Source organism: Mytilus edulis, chromosome 4, assembly GCF_963676685.1.
Source record: "Mytilus edulis chromosome 4, xbMytEdul2.2, whole genome shotgun sequence".
Classification (NCBI taxonomy): Eukaryota; Metazoa; Mollusca; class Bivalvia; order Mytilida; family Mytilidae; genus Mytilus; species Mytilus edulis.
This window is the reverse complement of record NC_092347.1, coordinates 47,929,989-47,955,114: the sequence shown is the minus strand read 5'-3', so window position 1 is coordinate 47,955,114 and position 25,126 is coordinate 47,929,989. Positions and strand designations below refer to the sequence as shown.

At 31.4% G+C, this 25,126-nt stretch overlaps 1 protein-coding gene across 1 annotated transcript; it reads right to left on the bottom strand.

Annotated features, from left to right (window-relative positions):
- Positions 1-14,719: 14,719 nt before the first annotated feature.
- LOC139521417 (uncharacterized) lies at positions 14,720-16,411 on the bottom strand. Its single transcript, XM_071314893.1, has one exon. It carries the CDS (start codon positions 16,409-16,411, stop codon positions 14,720-14,722), a length of 1,692 nt encoding a protein of 563 aa, XP_071170994.1.
- Positions 16,412-25,126: the final 8,715 nt, after the last annotated feature.

Below are 25,126 nucleotides of genomic sequence, written 5' to 3'. Positions count from 1 at the left end.
GTGATTACCTGAGTGCTCATGTGTTCCTACTTCTTTATAGGACACTCGTAGTAGCCCGATTTACGTACAAAGACAATATTATTGTAATCTTTGTCCACAGGAACAACAATTTGCTTATCAAGAAGAAATGATAGACATTCACAGCCTGTTTGTCTCTGAAAACAGACGATGGTCGATTATAAACACACTTTTTCAACTTATGAATGTGACGTTTTATCAGATACCTGATCGTACGCCTCTTACTGGTGTGTAATTTTCTGTAAACTGAACCATTTATTTTTCTTCGAATTTCAAAGAATATTTAGAAAAAAAAAGATGTGCAAAGAAACTGGTCTTTTGAGGGGAATTATGACTTTTTTCAATAACTGTGTAGTGCGTTTTTGAAGAATAGTATTAAAATAGTAGTTCTAACTTGTACACTAGATAAAAAGGTAATCTTTAATATACCAGGGCACTCAAAAACTTGAAATGCGCTGAAAATCCGAAGTCATTTCTTCAAGATTTTATGTTGAAAGAGACAAAAACCATTAAAATATCCTGAAATTTTTTGGCAAAGTTGAAACAGATGTAATAAAACATGGTTTCGTAAGTGTTGGAGTATGATAAAGTCAAAAACACTTTTGGTTAGATAAAGGACCATGTATATTTCAATTTAAAAATTACATACTAAAGACCTCAGGCATAGATAACCATAGCTGTATTTGGCAAAACTTTTAGGAATTTGGTCCTCAATGCTCTTCAACTTCGTACTTTATGTGGCCTTTTTAACTTTTTGGGATTCGAGCATCACTGGTGAGTCTTTTGTAGACGAAACGCGCGTCTGGCGTATATACAAAATTTAGCCCAGGTATCTATGATGAGTTTATTTACAACCACATAGTCGATGCCACTGCTGGTGGAGATTTATCTCCGCGAGGCTATCACAAGCCCAGTAGACAGCAAGCCTCGCGTTTTGAATATTTAAAAATTTGACTATCTCGAGCGGAAAAATATCGTATCACATGCACTCGATGCAGTGGAAGGATCTCTATACCTACTTCATTTAACGCACACATACGGTCATATTCATTTGTTTGTTGGTTAGTAAAACAAAGAAACACTTGGCCTTTGGGTAGAGTTCTCTAGAAGATGGAGTTAATAAATTATTAATCTTACTTTGTACTGAAGTGACACTAAGAGTAACGTATATGTTTTCTTAGTAGAATAAAAGGAACCCCTTATAGTGTCAATATCCACGTCCGTATCACTTTGCAGAATCTATTTTAAAATACAAAAAGTCCCTTGAACCAAATATTTTAAGTTTAAGTCTTTTTACCTTTAATATTTCGTGCATGGTCCGTGTAACACTTATCAATTCAGTTTTAAAAAGTTTGCAAATTTTGGATCATTGGAATTTTGATCAAGTTTTAAAATATCAAAATTCCAAATTGTGTTAAAGGTTTGAAATTTTGAAATTTCAACCAAATAATTAAAATATTCAAATTCGAAATGCCGTTTTTAAATTTGATAGGTTAGGATCAAACTTTAAAAATACTATACCTATATAATAACGTGCAATTTTGATTATTTCACTTTTTGAAAGTTTGATTTTTTTAAATTTTTGATTAAGATATCAAAAATAGAAAAGGGGCGAAATAAATCTCAAAAACTTCGAAACAAAATAAAAGCGGAACGAAACGAAACAAAATGGAATAAAAAAATATTGATACTTAAAAGTTAATGTATAAAATAAAACCACAGGCAGACAGTTGTAGGCGGTGAAAAATTGGATGACAAAATAAATATTTCTCAAAAGAAGAGAATTCATTTTAAAACAAGATGCACGGCTCTGATAATGATCATTTTACTTGCTGGTTGTCCCAGCACCCATTTGTATTATCTCATTTTATTTTCAATTTTTCTGTTTTGCTCTACGACTTCTCACTTTCTGCAATCATGTCGGCAGATGAATATATCATTCCATGTACATTTTGAACGATCGACTTTAACGTTTTAATCAACTTTTTCTGTTCTTTATAAATTGTTGGCCTTAAATATTCAGTCCAGGTATCTATGATGAGTTTATTTACAACCACATAGTCGATGCCACTGCTGGTGGAGATTTATCTCCGCGAGGCTATCACAAGCCCAGTAGACAGCACTTTTTTGTGCTGACATGAATTATCATTGATATGGTTATATTTATAAATTACCTGTTAACAAAATTTAGAATTTTTGAAATACTAAGGCTTTTCTATCTCAGGCATAGATTACCTTAGCTGTATTTGGCAAAACTTTTAGAAATTCGTACTTTATTTGGCCTTTTTAACTTTTTTGATTCGAGCGTCACTGGTGAGTAGACGAAACGCGCGTCTGGCGTATATACAAAATTTAATCCAGGTATCTATGATGAGTTTATTTACAACCACTGGGTCGATGCCACTGCTGGTGGAGATTTATCTCCCCGAGGGTATCACAAGCCCAGTAGACAGCACTTTTTTGTGCTGACATGAATTATCATTGATATGGTTATATTTATAAATTACCTGTTAACAAAATTTTGAATTTTTGAAATACTAAGGCTTTTCTATCTCAGGCATAGATTACCTTAGCTGTATTTGGCAAAACTTTTAGAAATTTTGGTCCTCAATGCTCTTCAACTTCGTACTTTATTTGTCCTTTTAACTTTTTTGGATTCGAGCGTAACTGATGAGTCTTTTGTAGACGAAACGCGCGTCTGGCGTATATACAAAATTTTGTCCTGGGGTATCTATGATGAGTTTATTTGCAACCACTGGGTCGATGCCACTGTTGGTGGAGATTTATTTCCCCGAGGGTATCACTAGCCTAGAAGTCAGCACTTTTTTGTGCTGACATGAATTATCATTGATATGGTTATATTTATAAATTACCTGTTAACAAAATTTTGAATTTTTGAAATACAAAGGCTTTTCTACCTCAGGCATAAATTACCTTAGCTGCATTTGGCAAAACTTTTAGGAATTTTTGGTCCTAAATACTCTTCAACTTCGTACTTTATTTGGCCTTTTTAACTTTTTTTGGATTCGAGCGTTACTGATGAGTCTTTTTTTTAGACGAAACGTGCGACTGGCGTATATTCAAAATTTAGTCCTGGTATCTATGATGAGTTCATTTCCTTTTATATTTGCGTAAAAATCATGCATTTGGCAACAAAAAATTATCATGTAAACACATAATTTCTAAAAGAAAACGAACTGGGTTAGGATCGTTATAGTTATATTTTTTTTTCATTTCTGGAGTAGTAGACTTAAGTACTTAAATTTCACTTCATTAGGGACGATGCCAGTGGCACAGGGGTAAGTTGAACTACCCCAGGGTGATGAGATCGCGTGTTCGAATCCCACTGCAGGAGTTGGAAAAATAATTTCCTATATATATAGTAACTTAACTTAAATTAATCCTCAGATAACCAGCAATGTGATTTATGTTCTAATTCGTAACCTCAACCGAATATAAAACATTTATCAATATAATACAAAAATCTCACATGGGAGTAGCCACTTGCAAAAGTCAAGTGCATTTGTTTAGGTAATAAAATAAAATACACGTAATTCATTCTATATCAATGAGAATCATGAAAATTGTCTATCTCTAACTAGCACTGCGACATCAATATTTGCGACTCCTCTTGGACTATCAACCTGTAAATAACTAATTTTTATAATTATTTATTTGGAAAAAAGCATCTAGAGGACTCTAATGACTTTAACTGCTTTCAAACCACCCGTGTAAATTCTTCCCGAATACTTTATATATCCAATCAAACAGACCTTTTTTTAATAGCATTAAAGGGAAAATTCACGATTTTTTACTTATGGTTTAAATATGTTCATTATGACATAATATATATATTCACAAAGTTTTATCGCTATATGTGCAGTAATAAAGGAGAAATTCAATAATTAATGAAAAAATATCAACTACTTCCTGTAGGTCGTGACGTTTTCTCCTGATTTTTGCATGCCGGGATTTAAAATACAATCATTAAAAGTCTTGGTTTTTAATCATATTTTAACGTAATCGTAAGCGCGCCGATGACTTATGCTTTATCTAATAACCATCCGATAATAAGAAGATAAAACGCACAGACGTTCAATTGTACTCATTCGTGAGATAAATTATCTATGTTAAACGTATCTATTCGAATTATTTTTGTAGACAACACAAAAAGTTATAAATTTATTTTTAATAAATGCATTTTGGGACTGATAAGGTGAACAAATTAAAGTACAATAATCTGTAAAGACAATATGTTGGTGTACTATTATTGACCTTTTACTATCTCTGCTATGGCTAGGTTTATACGATGTGTGTATTCACGGTTCTGTGGCAATACTCGTAGATGGCTTGTTGAAAGGTAAATTGTTATTTGCACTTCGGTATTTAACCACGCCTCTAGGGCACACCTTGCCAGGTGTGACTGTCTATTCGGATCAGTGGTAGCATTTAATACACACATTAAAAATACATATTCAAGTTGGTGACAAATAAAAATTGGTCGCCGTGGAATTATTTAATTATATTTGGTGCTATTATTTATTTGAATTCAAATAAGTTAATTTACTAAGAAATACACAATTTTCGGTTAAAGACGGGAAACTTAATTCATATGTCAGAATGAAATGATATACAAGTCTTGTCCTTGATTTATGTCTCATAAAAAAGGGGGACTTAGAAATTAGAAATAGCTTTACTAAATCATTTTTATTTGTCTTTATTAGACGAAAAAATGTACGAGAACACTTATATTTAGACTTTTGAAAGCCATGTATTAATTAATATATGAAACTATCTGAAGATAACTCTACCGAAGCGGAATATAATATGTACGAATAAAGAAAAAAATATTTTTGTAATGGAATCGAAAAATTACGAATAGATATTCTTTTCAAGTGTGATAAACGTCAACCAAATTTATTCATAATGGGGAACGTCCTTATTAAAATCTGAGACAACTATAATAATCGTCGTCTCCCAACGTATATATATACTTAAATAACTATTTGATCAACGATGTTTAAAATTAAAAGACAACGAATTTAATGTTATCTTTCCCTATTTTTGAATGTTATTATAAGTCTGTTCAACTTGCAAGAATACCCCTAAAGAGGACAAATATCCGACAAGCAGTTTATTCTTTAAATTGTTGTCATTGAATATCAAGAAAGAAAATAAATCCCGAAATTGATACTCAATAGTTTTCCTAGAAAATATTCACATTCCCTGGGGATTATTAGTGTACGTCCAGTTGCATATATTTTACATGAATGTTGGAACAATTGTGATGATGACGAATTTCGTCCTTTATTCGAGAACAATTTAATTGATATATAAATCTGTGAGTTTACTATGTTCTTAACTTCGATGAACCAAAGTAAGTTATAAATTGACCTGTATTTAAATCAAATTGTTTCTTTTTTTTCTTCTTCTTCTTTTGGTATACAATAGTCTATCGAATTCGTTGATTACATACTGTTGGCATACATGGACTAGTCTATTTACAACTTTTACCACAATTTACACAAAATGTATGTTTCTTTCTTATGTTCAATGTATACATGTATACATATTTTAAATTGCGCTACTGACTATAGTTCCGTAACTTTCTACCAGGCGTATGTATACACGAATCGTCGACAAGTGCGCACATTTTTTTAGATCAATAATTCTGGTATGTTCCAATCTGTCCTAAACTATTGACAACGAGTATATACTTTAGTATTACATTTTCCCAAATTAACCCTTGGAAAAATATGTAAATAGATTTGTATTTCTTCAATTATTTTTTTTTTGTATTATTTTTTTTTTATAAATAATATTCTTTACACCAGAAATGTTATTTATAAACAAGCGTATGAGTTCAGTAATGACTAGTATATTATATCACTTTCGGACACGCAAGACAAAAATGTAAATTATACATGCACCTGATAGTTCAAAATGGAAAGTTATAAGTAACGGTCGTGTACACTGACCAATACCTACAGAAGTGAAACGATGCATGAACTTGCAAGCCCGCCGGACAGGAAATCGATTGAATACCTGGACGTGTCACCTTACACCCCTTCCAATACCTTTGGGAGTAATACCTTTAGCCATGCTGGTGATCAGATAAGGGAAGATCCGAATTTATTTAAATAAAGTTTATTACTTGAAAGAATTATGAACGAATTAGATTTTCGAAAACAATTTCCACGGAACACTTATTTATCATTTTATGATTTGAACTTTGACTTTTTAACTAATTACAATATTATCAGTTTAAAAATAACAGACTATATGGTTATTTAAAAATATAAGACCATTTTCCGTATCAAGTTAGTCAGTCAGATAAAACAACCGTACGATTGACAAGATATCGACACGCAATTACGACTACATCGTTTACTGTAGTTTTGTTCCTTTGTGGTTTATTGACATATCGGGATTTTTCATCGGAGAAGGTGACAAGATGGCGGAGAGTAGAGAACTGATACTCAAAATTTAAAATCGATGGTGATCTCTTATTTAGCGGAATAAAACTTTAATATCTATAAATTTGAGCATTTTTATACAGAATGGACATAATATCAATTTTTGATTTTTTTGCGAAGTTTCCCTTTAACACATGTTTCTTGCCAAACATGACAAACTAGCATCGATATATGTACAATTTTGATAAATATAATAAATGTGTAGCAAACCTCTATATCAATTTCAGTATATAGTCTAGTCGCCCCTTACTGATGTGTAATTTTTCTGTAAAAACCATTTATTTTTCTTCGAATTTTAAAGAAAATTTACGGTAGAACTTCGCCCTTTTCTAGTTTCTCAGTCTCATACAAAAAAGTTTATATTTTACTGACAGTAAACTAATATTGTATATGTAACAAAGAGTAACATCACAAAAATACTGAACTCCAAGGAAATTTCAAAAAGGAAAGTCCCCAGTCAAATGACAAAATCAAAAGTTCAAACACATCAAACGAATGGATAACAAATGTCATATTCCTGACTTGGTACAGGCATTTTCTAATGTAGAAAATGGTGGATTGAATCTGGTTTTCTAGCTAGCTAAACCTCTCACTTGTATGCCAGTCGCATCAAATTCCATTATATTGTCACCGATGCGTGGACAAAACAAAAGACACAATAGGTAAAAATGTCAAAATAGGGGTACAGCAGTCAACATTGTGGTATCATCTTAATCACTATAAAAACAACAAATGTAACATGGTTTCGTAAGTGTTGGAGTCTGATAAAGTTGAAAACACTTTTGTTTTGATAAAGGACCATGTAGTATATTTCAATTGTAAAAATGGCAAACTAAAGAGTGGATTCCTCCTATATTTGCGTTAAAATCATGCTTTTGGCAATAAAAAATTATCATGTATTAAAACACATAATTTCTAAAAGAAAACGGACTGGGTGAGGATCTTTATATATTTTTTTCATTTCTGGAGTAGTAGACATAAGTACTTAGATTTCACATCATTCAGGACGATGCCTGTGGCGCAGGGTATGTTGAACTATTCCAGGGCGATGAGATTGCGTGTTAGAATCTAACTGCCGGAGTTGGAAAGTCATTTCCTATATTACTTTGTAAAGTATAAACTTGTGTAACTTGTGTAAATATCTATCTATTTCAATTCAATTTTGGCACTTAAAAACACCTACATGGGGCGCCGTTTCAGATTTCTAGCAGTAGTTTTTAATCATCAGCAGTTCCTACATGTATTTAGTGAGCTCTCTGTAACAGCAACCAAGTGCAAGGATCTTGCTTCCTAAAAAAAAGGTATTGGTGGTTGGTTGGCTGTGTTATAATATATTTTTAATATTTTGTTATCCTTTTGATATATTATTTCAATATAATTTACATTTCGTAGGGCCATAAATTCAACATTCAATTACAAATTATGATACACGATGATTTTCGTACTTGTCTAAGATATTGATTTTGTTTAAATTTGAAATGAATTTCAGAAAAAAAGAAAATAGTTTGTTCTTTTATAATCAGTGTTAATGATCATGCACACGTCGCATGAAACAACATTATATTGTATATTGTTAATATTATGTTGCTAGCCTTGAGTCAGTTTCTCTTAAAACATTGTGATGTTTCTCGGTTTTACACTTTTCCGGCAGGGGTATGAGAATGAAAAACTGCATAGCACCAAAATTGAAATAATTTTCGTACACAAGGTAGACAATAAAGTGTTATCAATTAGCTGAATTTGGCAAAACTTTTAGGAATTTTGGTCCTCAATGCTCCTCAACTTCATACTTTATTTGGCCTTTTTTAACTTTTTTGGATTCGAGTGTCACTGCACGTGAGGAGTCTTTTGCAGACGAAACGCGCGTCTGGCGTATATAATTTAGTCCTGTTATCTATGATGAGTTTATTCACACGGAATACCTGTTCATTGATGATAATAAATTTGTATTATATTTTATGTGTGACATCACTCATTTTTGGTCTTATTTTAACATTGTGCACAAAGTTTTATCAAGTTTGTCAAGTAGATGTCCATCTGTTGGTGTAAAAAACCTTGGCATTGATATTAGCCTGTCCGATATTGCACTTCTTGATATTGACCTGTCCAGACTATAGGAAGCCGGTTTATTAATTATTTTGTTTTGATGAATTACCCATAGACTAAACAATTTAATTATATTTATTTAATTATCTGACCATGTAAGAATCCATATGTCCTAGGACAGTTGTTTTCCGTTAATCAAATAAGCTAATTACCCTATACCAGTGTTTACTTCATTTATGGGATAAAATACGTTGTCAAAATATGATGTGAAAACTAATTATATATTCGTGTAATTTTCTAAGTTTCAAGAAGTGAAATTAGTTTGAGTCCCAAAGCGTCTCAATATTTCCTATTTCGTGATATTACTTCTTCGCTATCGACATATTAATCGACATCCTAATCTGCTACATTCCGTGTTATTTTGAATTAATTATACCTGCCTAGCTTAAATAGGAATATTAATTCTTTTTTCTTAATTCAAGACAAATTTATCTTTAATTCTTACTCGATTCATCCCTTTCCTGACCGGTTGATTATTTTTATTGAATCTCGACAATTGAATTTTTAAATATTTAAAATGCTCGGCAAGCCTCGCGTTTTGAATATTTAAAAATTTAACTATCTCGAGTGGAAAAATATCGTTTCACACTCGATGCAGTGGAAAAATCTCTATACCTACTTCATTTAACGCACACATACAGTCATATTCATTTGTTTGTTGGTTAGTAAAACAAAGAAACACTTGGCCTTTGGGTATAGTTCTCTAGAAGATGGAATTAATAATCTTACTTTGTACTGAAGTGACACTAAGAGTAACGTATATGTTTTCTTAGTAGAATAAAAGGAACCCTTTATAGTGTCAATATCCACGTCCGTATCACTTTGCAGAATCTATTTTAAAATACAAAAAGTCCCTTGAACCAAATATTTTAACTGTTAATATTTTAAGTTTAAGTCTTTTTACCTTTAATATTTCGTGCATGGTCCGTGTAACACTTATCAATTCAGTTTTAAAAAGTTTGCAAATTTTGGATCATTGGAATTTTGATCAAGTTTTAAAATATCAAAATTCCAAATTGTGTTAAAGGTTTGAAATTTTGAAATTTCAAACAAATAATCAAAATATTCAAATTCGAAATGCCGTTTTTAAATTTGATAGGTTAGGATCAAACTTTAAAAATACTATACCTATATAATAACGTGCAATTTTGATTATTTCACTTTTTGAAAGTTTGATTTTTTAAAATTTTTGATTAAGATATCAAAAATAGAAAAGGAGCGAAATAAATCTCAAAAACTTCGAAACAAAATAAAAGCGGAACGAAACGAAACAAAATGGAATAAAAAAAATACTGATACTTAAAAGTTAATGTATAAAATAAAACCACAGGCAGACAGTTGTAGGCCGTGAAAAATTGGATGACAAAATAAATATTTCTCAAAAGAAGAGAATTCATTTTAAAACAAGATGCACGGCTCTGATAATGACCATTTTACTTGCTAGTTGTCCCAGCACCCATTTGTATTATCTCATTTTATTTCAAATTTTTCTGTTTTGCTCTACGACTTCTCACTTTCTGCAATCATTGTCGGCAGATGAATATATCATTCCATGTACATTTTGAACGATCAACTTTAACGTTTTAATCAACTTTTTCTGTTCTTTATAAATTGTTGGCCTAAAATATTCAGCTTTGAGCGTTCCTGAAAAAAAAATATTGCCTTGTATCAATGATTTCAGTACTAAGTATTGGTACGGTAGGATTATAGAATGCATGGTGTCGCAATGAACGTGTGCTAGTTTGGAATGTGGGAAGTTTTTGATATATTTTTTACGCTGAAATTAAGAGTAAGATCAAATATTAGAGGTTTGGAGCCAGACTACAGTTATAAGGTATCTACAGAAACTCTTCATAGGTAGATAGATACCTGATGTAATTTTTTTTATTTACGCCGGTCGCGCGTTTCGTCTACAAAAGACTTATCAGTGACGCTCGAATCAAATTAAGTTAAAAGAGCCAATAAAGTCAAATAAATTTAAAAAGGCCAAATAAAGTAAGCATTAACATTCAATTTATCGTTCTGGTTTTGTAAAAGGGTGCCTACAACCTATGGCCAACATTTGCAAAATATATATTCAACCTATACCAACAAACAAAATACAATAGGTGTTGTTATAACAATGAATTATTTATTACCTGTTAAATACAGTCAGTATTTTAAAGCATTAAAACTTACTCCTTCTGAATAAAACAACACCAGTAAAAAGTGAACACATTCGTATCATATCAACGTATATCATAAACATTTTTTTCAACCTTCATATTTATGTAATAGTTGCCGATGTACATTAAGCGTCCACCTATCCATTTGTAGGTGTCGGCATTTTGAAAACTGAAAATTATTTTCAAAAATTTATATCAGCAATAAATGTTAATCTTTTTGGGAATCTGATACATAAATATTGTCACTTTATAGGTGACACTTTTTTTACTTGGATATTTCCATGAGGGGCTTTAATAATGGTACATAAAATTTTCTGATCCCCAATGAGAAAAAAAATTCTGTGCAAGCAGAAAACAAAAAAATATTCTGAATCTAGATTTTCCCCATGCCTTATAGTGTTAAATTTTAAACCAAATAATTTGATTAATAGCAATGAAAAACTTGATAAAATTTTATGCGCTTAGCGTGAATTCCCCCCCCCCCTTCGACAAAACAACCATATTCCTCTCACTTTTGAAGTTAAATGATTGCTCCCTTAGACTGATGCTTGTAACAAGTAGATGTATTTATAATATATGTAGCTCCATTATGGGCCCTTACAACAACCACTGTTTTTAAATAGCAAATAAAAGGAAAAGAGCATTGTTCCGTATTAGTTATTTGTGCATTTTTAAGTTACCGTACGACAATCAACTTTGAGCAAAGTAAAAGAACACAGGTACGTCCAGTCAGAATGGGGTGTGTGAAGAGAGTATCACACTAACAGCTGCATGATGGATTTTTCCATTTTTGGCCATACATCAATGTTGCTCTCGAAAAACCAGTACAATTTCAAATCAATGTAAAACGCTGAATTTTAAGAAAAGATTCACCTACAGAACGCTGAAAACTGAATATTTGAAATTCAAGTAAATATAAGAAACAAGGCAATATATTATCGTCATGCAATCGATAAAAAGGAAAAGAAAATGTTCAAAGTTGCATGTGACCGAAGCGCTTTTTCTGGATCTACCTTCATCAGGAACGTCTAAATGTCGAATACTACTAGTTGGTCAATTTTCACTGTTACTTCTAAATGTTGGGCACTGGGGACACCAAATAGCTCTGCATTATTGATCTCAAACGCTAACCTTATATTAGAGATTCAAATCAACTTATTTGATACCGGTTAAATAGGTTTAAATATTTTTTTAATAGATGCATATAAATATGTTTTATAAAATATATTCTTCTAATTATTCATTTTGTAATTACAATGATTTCATATATTTCGTGCTATTTATACCTAACTAAGAATGATTATAATCAGAGCCATGTTTACAGGTACCCCTCTTTTCGCCCCTTTTCTATTTTTGATATTTTAATCAAAAATTAAAAAGATAAAACTTTCAAAAAGCGAAATAATCAAAATTGCACGTTAGGTTAAGTATTTTAAAAGTTTGATAAAATTTTTAAACTATCAAATTTAAAAACAATATTTAGAATTTTAATATTTTAATTATTTGGTTAAAATTTCAAAATTTCAAAACTTTCACACAACTTGGAATTTTGATATTTTAAAACTTTGATCAAAATTCCAAAAATCGAAATTTTCAAAACTTTTTAAAACTTTGAATTGATAAGTGTTACACGGACCATGCATGTACATTTGACATGTTCTTTCTTTCTATGTATTTTTATACCCACATCTGAATATTTAAGACGGAGAGGGTTCGTTTTCATTTGGGTATCTTTAACTTCTGCCTTTGAAACAATTAGAGTTATTGTTCTTGCACTATAAACCTTTAAATTGTGTGCAGTTGAGATGTTGATCATAATAATATACGGTTCTGTTTAAAAACATACATTTATTAAATAGTACCCTTTATATATTCTTAAAACACAAGTCTGAAACAATACTAGCTTGTTATTCAGAAGTGTTAAAATTTAAAAATATATCCCATTTTGATATAAGGCAAAGTTTTACATAGAAAGATATTTAGCTCAATACTGTATAATACAAATATATCAATTTAGGTAAAATGTCTTTATTGGTAAAGCTTAAATTTGACTCATAGCTAATTTACCAAAATCTATGTGTAAATATACTTCAGATAATAAAAAAACAACGTCTATTTTAACAAAATTATGAATTCAAAGTGACAGTCACATCACAATTCAATGTTATGCACTCGTGGTACTAGAGTATCCAGATAACATCACCTTACTCATTTATTACTAGTACTTGATTAAAATAATTTTTAAAGGATTATCCAATTTTACTATCTTTTCTATTTCTATGGTCAATAAAGTGTTTTCAAGTTGTGGTATGCATCAAAAACTGTCCAACAGCATTCGTCCTTCTACTCGTAAAGGCATTTGTTTCGGTATGGTGTATACCATTATGCCAGAACTCAAATGAAGCAGAAAGCTGATGTAACTTATCTGCTGTACTCGATCCCTTAAGACAAATACCTGAAAGAAGTGTAATAACGCCTAACACAAACACAAAACAGTACACCATAGCCACCATTTTATTCCAGAAGCTTCTAACTGATGCCGAATGCTAGAGTGTAAAATTGTAATTGGGACCTACCCAAAACAATTAGAACTTTTCTGAAAAAGACTATAAATGAAAACAGAACTATATCATATTCCCATAATGATTCAATGTTAGGAAAATTGACCAGAGTTATCTTACTTTAACCACAGAGAGGGGGAAAGCAAACAATTTTTAATTTAAGCCTAATTAACATTAAAACAATTCCATTAACAAAAAAAGTTACCTTATTGAAATATAAGGACATTGTTAGCTAAATCTAATAATCTTATTAGATATTATGAATTTTTATGACAATAGAGAAACATGCTACTTTAAGTCTATTGTTTACTTCGTCCAACAGAGATTCAAATCCGGGCGACACTGGTGGGAGAGGCGGTGCGGATAGGAAGATATGTGACTGCGGGTACTTGTGGAACTATTAAAACGGCTGGCACAAAATTGTCATACTAGATTGTTGTGGTGTACTTGTGTATTGGCACCCTGGGTTAATCGATTGATTCATGATGAGCTGATTATCAATGTTAAGTTGTGAATTGTAATTGTCTTTTTAACATGACAATGCTGCAATCATTGTATAAGATACCAGTACCTTTGGCTCCTTGTTGTGTTGACATTTTTCTTGGTTTGAAAAGGCAGGTGAACTGAACTGATTTGAAGAAGAACTTCCAGAGGACCGATTTTGTCTATTTTTTATTTGGTTTATTTGGTTTACTTCTTCTACTTCTCGGCATTAATCTACTGATAAATCCAAGTTGAAATAACTATGTAATCACTTTGTAATTCATATGTTACGCCAAATTTATTCTCTTGAAAATTTTCACTTCCGCTTATGGTCGCACTTTCTCAATAATAGTTGTTACATTTATAATGCAATTTGAATATTTCAATGTCGAATCTGATTACACATTTGTCATTTTAAGTAAATATACTACATAAATTTGTTCAAAGGAAATTACAGCCACATGCATGTGGGCACCTGAGATCATCCCCCAGTTGTTGGTGGGGTTCGTATTGCTCAGTCTTTAGTTTTCTATGTTGCATTTTGAGCACTATTGTTTGATTGTTGGTCTTTTTTCTGTTTTAATCATGACGTTGTCAGTTTACTTTCGACATATTGTGGAATCATTTTTTTTTCGTGGGATATTAATTTTTGTGGATTTCGTGGGTACTGATAAACTATGAATAAAATGCAAGTTTTTCTCAATTCACGAAAATTGGTACATACTAAAATAAATGAGTCCACAATATGAGTCAATTCGTTATCTTTCGCCTCATGTAAATGATACATCAACAATGTCTCGTTGAAACAATTTATATCTCCACTTTGAACGAACCTTTCATCTGCAAACTCATTTTTTGTTGTTGCAAATGTTGATTTACAATGGTTTATATAAAATGCTTATTTGTCAAATTATGAAACATTATACAGGAAAGCCGTGTTCTTTTCATTTGCAACCAATAAATGACTACTTTTTTTGTCGAAAGAAATTCCACGTGGTTGTTTTATTCCATCTTTAAAACCCAGAACCTTTCTATCAAATATACCGTCGGATGAGAGTACTACAATGCTGTTATTGCGTTTTGATGCAATGTAAATATTTGAGTCATTATCAGTTGTTATCCCAGATGGACTTTGTATTTTTGATTCATCTTTAAATTCCCAACTTATTTCTCCATTCAACTGATAGCATGTAACAGTATCGTTCTGGTTATTTGCGTGATAGATATGCTTTCCATCTGTTGTAAGATAAGTATAGGTCGGCATTCTCTCGTGCTCTACTACAGTTGTTATTTCATTGTTCTCTAAGTTAGCACGCTGAATTCCTTTTCCTTGTACGGACCACGTTAGCGTCGTGTCAAAGTAAATTAGACCACACGGACTGGATGATGTATGATAACATTTATCCACCCTTTCATTTTCTGTGTTTATTACTTCTACAGTTCTATATTTTGTAACTGCTACAAATTCATTGGATATACATGACACATCTAAAAAATTAGTGTTAGAATCGATGATTTTGACTAGCTTTCCGTTTCCATTCAAGATGATAAGCTCTTTTTGTAGATAATTTGCGAATATCATGTTTCCATTTGGTACAATTGTGCAAGCAAACAGTTTTACATCCCTCATTTCCTCAAAGTCAATTTTCGAAAGTAAATGCAGCGTTATTTCATTTATTTGCTTTGATTGCATTTGAACAGAACACATTATACCTGTTTGATTTTGATTTTTCGTTCGCATTATGACTCTCGGGCTTGTTTTCTCCACTGAAACTGTTCCGAACGTTTTGCTTGATAGAAATGAAAATATTAAGTAATCAGTTTTATATTTCAAATGAGTCTGTTGCAGACTTCCATCTACAGCAAACGAACCTATGAACTCTTTCTGCTTTTTGATCTCTTTTTTCAGTGTTTGAATTCCTATAATAGTTTGTATGTCTGTCGTGTAATTCTTGATTGCTAACACATATCCCTCTAAGATTTTTACACCGTTCAATCTCTCTGATAAAGTAAGTAGCAGTTTTCCTATTTGCGATTTGATTTCTTTCTCAGAATCTTCCAGTCTAGTATTTACATTTTCTTCAATTTGGTTCAAATGTGCATTCATTTTGGAGCGCATAGATTTTACGTCTTCATCAAAACGCTGTTTTTCGTCTTGGATATCCTTTAAATTTCGTTGTCGGTCTTCCACTACTAATTGAATATTCTTTCTTATATTGTTTACATCATCTTCTATGTCCCAGATAGAAACTGAATTTTTCGATATTTTCACGAATTCGTCAAGAGCCATCAATCCTCTACATTCTTCATGACTTGTTATTATACAGTTGACACAACAAAAGCTTTCATGACACGGACAGTATAACTGAAATTGTTTTTTGTGTTCGTCGCAGTGTTGAGTAATCTTACATATAGTTGGTGGCAACTGTTTATAGTAATCAACACTAATAACCTTATGATTTCGTGTGTACTTAGATGTACTATGATGTGTAAGACATTCGGTACATAGTGCTTCTTCACATTCTGGACACCAGTGTTCAGCAGGTTTTGTTACGTGTTGTCCGCTACATATTTCACAGATCATTGCATCGTTGTTTGCCATATCTTTACTGAAATAAAAGATTAAAACAACTTCTTCAGCTAAATATCTACATCATTGATCAAAACTTTTTTTTTCTCAAACATTGGTGTATCTTTGTGTATCACGATAGCTTTTAAATATTTGAAAAATGAAAGCAAAAAAATAATTAAAGTGACCAGCTAGTTTTATTTTATTATATATTTCATGACTCAGGTAGCAATACACAGTCAGGAAAAAAACTTAAAATTGACACTCCTAATTTTTAAACACCCTCTTTCCCTTCCTTTCTAACAAATAAGGCTTAATATTTGTGTTATGCATTTGTATATTTATAGAAAGAGAAAGATAACCTTAGCTGGATTTGGCAAAACTTTTAGGAATTTTGGTCCTCAATGCTCTTCAACTTTGTACTTTATTTGGCCTTTTTTACTTTTTTTGATTCGAGCGTCACTGATGAGTCTTTTTCTAGACGAAACGCGCGTCTGGCGTATATACAAAATTTAGTCCTGGTATCTATGATGAGTTTATTTCCATAGATTTCTAAAGGTTATAATGGTGAAATATAATCTCTTTTTTGGTGTAACCATGGAAACAATCTGCATTTATTTGATACAAAATATTGCAAAGGGGGGGGGGGGGGGGGAGGGGTGAACATGTCACAAAAGTCTCCAAAATTTGGTCCAAAGAAAATTTTCAATTTATTACAGTGATACCTTTCCTGAAACCATAGACATATATCTTTCAAGAAGTTAAAAAAAATCATATGCATTTCTGCTCGTTTTTCCATAAAATTGAATTGAAAGATCGAGCGTCAAATCTTTGTTGATAAACACTACAATAATTTATGGACCTATGGGCGGTACGGAAAGGAAAATATGGACTGTCAAACAGAAAAATGGCATATAAAACATGCTAAAAACAATCTAAATGTTCATATAAACCCACTAAGAAGGCTATATTATTCTTCAATTATCTAAAAAGCAATTTTATTGTACAAAACCTTTCATATCTAAAACATTCACCATGGCCATAATGCGAAACTAAACTTCTAACTGTGTACTGCTACCTCAGTAATTTCTAACTAAAAGACGGGAAAAATACATAACTTCCGTAGGGAACTCCCTATTTATCGATCATTTAAAACAAATCATTTCAAAATTACTTTTTAGCTAGGTATGTTCTGTAATTTAACTACAAACAGATTTCACACAAGTGATATTACCACGAAGGATTGGTATTGCTCTTTGTAACAAAGTCAAATTTGAATAAATTATATATTCATGACAATAGCATGACGATGACATTTGAAAATAATATTACCTTAACCAATTAAGCTGATTATGATTGTAAACGATCTAGTTAAAAAAAATTAACAGCAGTAAGCAGAAATAGAAAATAAAAATAGGGCCATCATAGATACCAGGATAAACAATTTGAACTGGATATAACCTTAAATTATGACTGGAAAATTTAGAGCATCAATCTAGTTCAGAAAGATTTTATAGAACTTTTGATTATATAATTTGTTTGGTATACATGGTCACTTTAACAAATGTGAGCTATGGATTGATGCATGAATTTGCTTCAGCTTTTTTCAGCTTTGTTTATATATATATATATATATATATATGTATAAATAAATACGTCTTAACAAGTGACAACCAGACTTGGGGTCAATTATATTGGAATGTAATTAATTGAATTACACATTACATTGCAAAATTGATCAATTACACTTATTACACATTACACAGTTTTTGAAATGTAATTAATTAAATTACTTTACTAAAGTTATTAATTAAATTACACATTACATTTCATCATAATATCTTTTAACAATATTATACATGTATATATATGCATATGTAAAAATATTCATGTAAGTATAGTTTAAGCGTTGCATATGATAATATCATCATATTGATACACTAGTAGCACGATTTCAGTCTGAAACGGTCATTTTGGTCTGATCACATCTTGATTGACTGGATTTACCGCTAGAGAAATTCGTCAAGATATTTCAGATCGTTAAGTCGCCGTTCAGATCGATAGCCTCATCAGGTAAATCAGTTCGTTAAGACATGTCAAGACGGAAAAGACTGAATCGTCTAGCGGGTTGTTTAGACCCGTTAAGACCGTGTCAGACCAAAACAGACCATGGATACAAAATTACATTCAACATGTTCAGACCCTGTTTAGATCCGTTCAGTATACCGGTTTGATAACACGAGTTGCGCCCCTTCTACTCGATAATGCATTTTAGATTAATTTGTATATATGTTTTTTTTTTATATTAGGATTTGTTTGAAGTATATTTTGATTAATTAAAAAGAAAAATTAAATCTTCTGTTGATTCTTTATTTCTTTTCTTGTTTTGTCGAGGAACTAATAAATTATTCGTCTATATATGTTGTTTATTTTTTTAATAAATGTTAGTTTATATAAATATATATTGGTAATTAAATGCAAGGACGTATGTTAATTGTATACACACCAGAATGTATGCCATAAACCTTAAAATGTTGTGAACACCGGTGAAAATGTTTTTCGTATTTGAAGATTAGTAACGGAAAATCCAAAACGTAACCTAAAAAAGTTAAGGATCCACAGAAATGCACCGGAGGCAAATTTACGCATGTATCTTTTTGTTTTATGTATGACATTTGCTTTAATTCGTTTTCTGTTGATATATGTCCTAGTTAACCGTTGAAGCTGTTGCTTTTTGTTTGCATGTTTATTAATTTAGTGCGATTTACTCTATTTAAGTTGGAAAAAAATATTCCCGACATCCGGAAATTCGAAATAAGACTTCTCGGATCCCGAAACCTGATCATCATACTGCATTCATTCAGTCTCTGTCGGGACAGTGTTAAAGTATCACCGTATAATATTTTTTTTCTAATCCATATGATAGGTATATTGTACTTAGTATACATATGGCGTTAACTTAAACAAAATCTATTTTAGTTAAAATGGTCGAGTTCGATGGCACGTGCTAGTAATCAACCGGGTCAACAGGTAACAAAATCAATGATCCGTAACGTAAGAAAGTACATGTCTATTATATATTACAATTACTCTCATCATCATTCTTAATAGAAAGGTGCCGTAGGGCTTAACGTTAATAAAGAATTAATGAATTTGTGTATATACGTATTAGTGATGTCTGATCGTCAGTTTTTAATATACATGCTTATATTTTCAAGTTTTTAAATTGAGCAAAAAAACATGAACTGTTCGGAAGTTTGTTAAGTATTCAAAAGAAACTTTTCGCTTCTCTTCTTATATAGTTTAGAGAGTATTCCTTTAAATTGTGTCAGTTAAATAAAGTAGTGTGTATTTGTATTCTATTTATTTTGCTAATTGTATCATTATAATATTCATTTTGTATTTCACTACTATATATACTTTAAGTTGTAGTGTGATGATTTTTGGTTGTTAAAAGTCCAGTGGCAAATATTTCATGCATTTTCAGGACCAGCTGTAAGTTGAAGACATATATGGAACTCACCGGTGTAGTTTTCACGTGTTATAATAGATAAAAGAATAATTAATTTCTAAAATATCGAAACATAAAGGAGGCAAGGCGCATGGAATACCCGCACTTATCAGTTCTTTTCTCTGTTTTGTCTTAAAAAAATAATGTTATTTTTTTAATTTTTTTATATGTTTATATAATTTACGATAACTGCGGTGTATACGTGCTGTCAGACGAAAGATAAATATGTGCCCTTTAAATGTCTTTTTTACCATGGATTGCTTGCTTTCGTCGTATTGAATGGAAGCTGCGCACAAAGTACTAATTCTTTGGCGTATAACGACCAACTATGATGTGAACAATCTTCTAAAGATTAATTTTGAAATGTCTGACATTGTAAAGTTCGACTACAGTAAAACTTGTAAAATGCATTTTTTTGTACAAAAAACACTTCATTTTGTTATACAAATTTTGGTTCGATAAAACCTTTTTTTTCATACATTTTTTGTTCGATTTAAAGCCAATGTCATCATTAACTACGTTTCAATATTATTTTACAAATATTTTATCATATTCCATCCAAAATAAGAGACTAATTTTTCATGTTTTAAAAAATCAAGGTGTTGCAATACTTTTTTCCATGTGTATATATGTTTCTGCATGCGTGATTTGTACAGTTAAATAAATACAGATTTAATGTTTTTACAAAATGCATTCATTTACACGTAATGAACGAATTTGGTAATTGTCATTGTTTGTCGGGAATACACGTACTTGTAATAATTATCCATTCATTTGACTGTTTTTCCCCGAGGGCTAATCATAACCTATGCCATACGGCATGGAGAGATTACTAGAATAGTTTGAAAGGGTTTAAACTAATAAAATAATCATCTAATTGCGCCAATTTTTTTTTTAATTTATATAAAATAACTAAATGATTGACTTCCCTCCTTCTTTATCCGGACTTGGGATCGGCAGTTTACCGACTAGCGGAGTTAAAGTCATTTTAATAACAAAAAGTATGCTGAATTAAAACGTTCACTTGTATATATATATACACAGTTACACCTTAAAATGTCTCTGTACATCACTGAACTAAAGGCTGGTATTTGTAGTTGAGAATAGACACATATATAATGTCCTATCTTGAAGCTATGCATGTATAGTATAAAGTTGTTTGAAATATTTTGGACAAATTTTATAGATATCAGCAAAAACTTCCTCTGAAATTGTACACAGAAATTTTAAATTTTAAATTAGCTTCGCATCCTAATAAAATGATCCCGCTTTCTGGATCGTTACACAATACAAAGTCATCATCTTTGTTTGTAACAACACCAATAGCATCCACTATTCAGTGAAATTCTGCTGGAATTTAAGTTGAGCCGGTGAAGTTTTCTTCTCTCTATATACATTTACTGACGCACATATTTTAAATCTTTCTTTTCTTAATTTTCTTCTTCAATTTTGAAGAGCTCTGGATTTATTATTTTTTTAAGGTAGCTCTGACAACATATCATTTGCTTTTCTTTTGCTATAGGTAAAAAAATATTTACAGTTAAATATGGCGCAATTTCATTTAATTAATTGGCGCAATTAATACCATCAAATTAAAAGAGAGTGGCGCAATTAATACCTTTTCAAAACTGCAATTGGCGCAAATTGATTCGTACCCAACTGTATTTAATTTTATCAATTTTTTGCTCTTTAAAACTTTTATTTTTTTTTTTTCGTTCCAAATTATGTTAATTACCACATGGTAAAAAATGAAGGTTCCGTCGTCAGCATTCACGCCGACTAATTCAGCATTTAGGTTCAGTCTGTGGTTAAAGTTTTGTTTTACATCAAAATCGTTGTCAAACATAATGGAACTTCGGGAAATTGGGACATTGGCTTCTTTATGTCCAAAACACAGTATCCAGGGGAAAATTTTGCATATATTTATTTTCATTTTTCCGTATTTTACTACTAGATGGACTTCGTTTTTCCTGAACAGTTAATTTCATGTTTTGTCTGAGGTTAAAGATTTTTGTGCAGCCATCAATAACCGGTTTGTTTAACCGTACAATTGCAAGTTAAATATAGATTTGTACATTGATACCAGTGGATTATCGGATTTATCCAATCGAGATAGTTAAATTATCAATTTTAAAGTTCGAGCCGCCTCGGCGAGTACTTTAAAATTTATAATTTAACTATCGAGATTGGATAAATCCGATAATCCACGAGTGAGGATGAAAGAATCTGTTTCTCTAATGATTAAACAGACATTTTCTTTTTTTCTTTACAGAAAATCCCCTTCGAGTGCCTTTCACATTGCACGAAGTTGTCAATTTCATTAACACCTGTTATCATATTTTGGTTCATCTAGTCAGCCAAAAAGGTCATGACCTTTAAAATCATCCAATGATCTTCTGAGATCACCAGCAACCACACGTTGATTAATTTTTTTTATACAATGGGTTCGAAAAGGTATAAATTTCCATAGAATTAGAGAAATGCATATATCCATGCAGGTCAAGATCATGATAATGATAAATGAATGTTGAAACTATTTTGTTCTACATGGCGCTGGACTTTCACTCGTTTGTTCAAAATGCAACAGTCAGAGCATGTATATATCTTATAAGTGGGTGTGGCTTTTTCCCACCTATTTTCAAACTTGAAAGGAGAACTCTTTCAGCGACACGAGTCTGGAACATGTACACATGGCAGTTGCAAGTAATAGCTATATAAATATAAAAGAGAAGATGTGGTATGATTGCGAATGAGACAACTGTCCAAAAGAAACCAAAATTACACAGACATTAACAACTATATGTCACCGTACGGCCGTCAACAATGAGCAAAGCCCATACCGCATAGTCCGCTATAAAATGCATTTCAAAGATACTATAATTAGAATGAAAGGTTATAGAGTATAACGTACTTACAAAATATGTCATCTTGTAGATTGTGATTTCACAAATATATTACTTTCAAATTCGCAGTCCAAGTCAACGTAAAATCAGTTACACACATTTTTCATGCTATAAATCCATTTCAACAATATCATTTCAAACACACACTAGCTTGCCTTTTCATTAATTTAAATAATACAAATTCAGCTAAATTTTGTTTATTCCCATCAACAAAGAAATCTCACACTTATCCTAGACGTTAATAATACTCATGCACTTCAATTTTATTAAACAATTTATTGATACGGATGACAACGCTTTAAAAATACGGTTACATCAGGGTGTAAAAAAAGTGAATTTGTTTTAATTTGAATTCAAAGATAGATTAAACGATAGCTTTAATAGTGAAATGTACTATTTTTTAAGACTCGCCTAAATGTATGTTGCATAGATGTATTTGACCCCAACAATTTTATTTAGATCATGCTGTAAATTATATTTATAAAACCATTCATTTGTAAATACCGCATATATCTGCTCACTGTTTGAATATAGAAACTTGTCGATTTTATAATATTGAGACATATCCGAGATTTTGTAATATGTGTTATAAACAAGTAATTGAAGATGAATATCATTTTATTTTAGTATGTGAAAAGTATAATGAACTTCGAAAGAAATTTATCAAACCATATTGTTGGAGGAAACCGTTGAGTCATAAACTTTTAAGACGATCAATGCATTTGAACGGGGACATATAGTTGGAACTCGCCCCTTTTTTTGTGCTCGGTTGGGACCCCAATACAGGCTCATAGTATTTTGAAGCATTTTTGAAGTAATCAAATATAATAAACCAGAGACATATATAACTTGTAATTTATGTCTCTGAATGAACGAATGATAATTTTTACGAAAAGAAAGAAAAAGCAAGTCTGTCCGAAAGGTGATTGTCTATTTGATATTTAAAAGGAAAATGTATAACTATAGTGTGTTCCGTTCATTGTAAACTTAAACCATAATGCATAGAATTGTCTCTGCATGTTTATAACAGTCACAAGTCACTTCTAGAATTAAAGGTCAGCGATCGATTAAAAATTCGTGCAATTATATTTTGTCAAAAGTGATCGAGATGCCTTTATCAGGTAATTCAAATAATCGCACCCATATATTTTTTTCCAGAACACGTTAAATTTAATATCAGAGCCATATAATACATGTTTTATATCTTTGACTATTATGCTAGTAGACTAGTATAGTTTTCTCAGGTTATATTCTCCGTTGATATGTATCTTTCCTTTAAAGTCTTTTTTTTCTCTAACACTTTAGAATAGTATATAGGGACCACTTCCGAAAATAATCTTTCAAAATGCAAATTTAAGTTTTAGCCTTTAAAACTTGTATGTCAAATAATTTGACCACATGACAAAAAATTCTACAATAAACATTGGTCACGCTCGACAGATTTCGATATGAGACAGTCACACGTGCCGTTACAATAGCCAGTGTACACGCATCAGCGCACACATGTATGTCAAATAGGTCTGATGGAGAAATGTTTCCGAAAACACGCCTACCTCAAACTAATACCCAATCAAACGCCTTTACCAGAAACATAAATAATACTTGGAGATTTGGTTGCGTATTCAACATTTGAAAAAGTTTATAAAACTCTTTAATTCGAGCTAAGAAGCAAAGAATATGCCCGAAATGCAAGATTCCCAATAAATTTCAGCTATCTAGTGATGAAAATAAAAAAAATAAAAAATACAAATTAAAAGTTTTTCGAGTTATATAACTATAAGTCTTTTATCTGGCAAGAACAGCCCAATTTAGCGGACAAGCAGTCAAGTTATTCTTTTTGCTGTTACTGAATATACCAAGAAAGAAAATAAATCCCGATATTAATTTGAAACTTGTTACTGAATACTTTTCCAAGAAAATATTCACATCTCTTGGTAACATGCATGTCGGACGATGTTCACATTATAATACATAATACCCAACAATTGTGATGACGAATTCCTTCCTTTGTTCGAGAACAATTTTATTTAAATAGAAATCTGTGATTTTACTTTGTCCATTACTTCAGGTTAAATATCGACCTGTTTTTAATTCAAATTGGTTCTCTTCTTCTTCTTTTGGTATACAATATTCCATCGACATCCCATGATAACATGCTCAGTGGCGGATCCAGGAATTTTCGTAAGTGATGGCCCACTGACTGACCTAAGAGGGGGCCCGCTCCAGTCACGGTTCAGTGATTCCCTATATAAGCAACCATTTTTTTTTCCCAAAAAGGGAGGGGGCAAAATGCATGTTTATTTATGTTTAATTGTCATTTTGCTTATTTTTTTT

Bases quoted from the DNA above. Each gene is read 5' to 3' on its own strand.
- LOC139521417 (XM_071314893.1), bottom strand. From the start codon at position 16,411: ATGGCAAACAACGATGCAATGATCTGTGAAATATGTAGCGGACAACAC.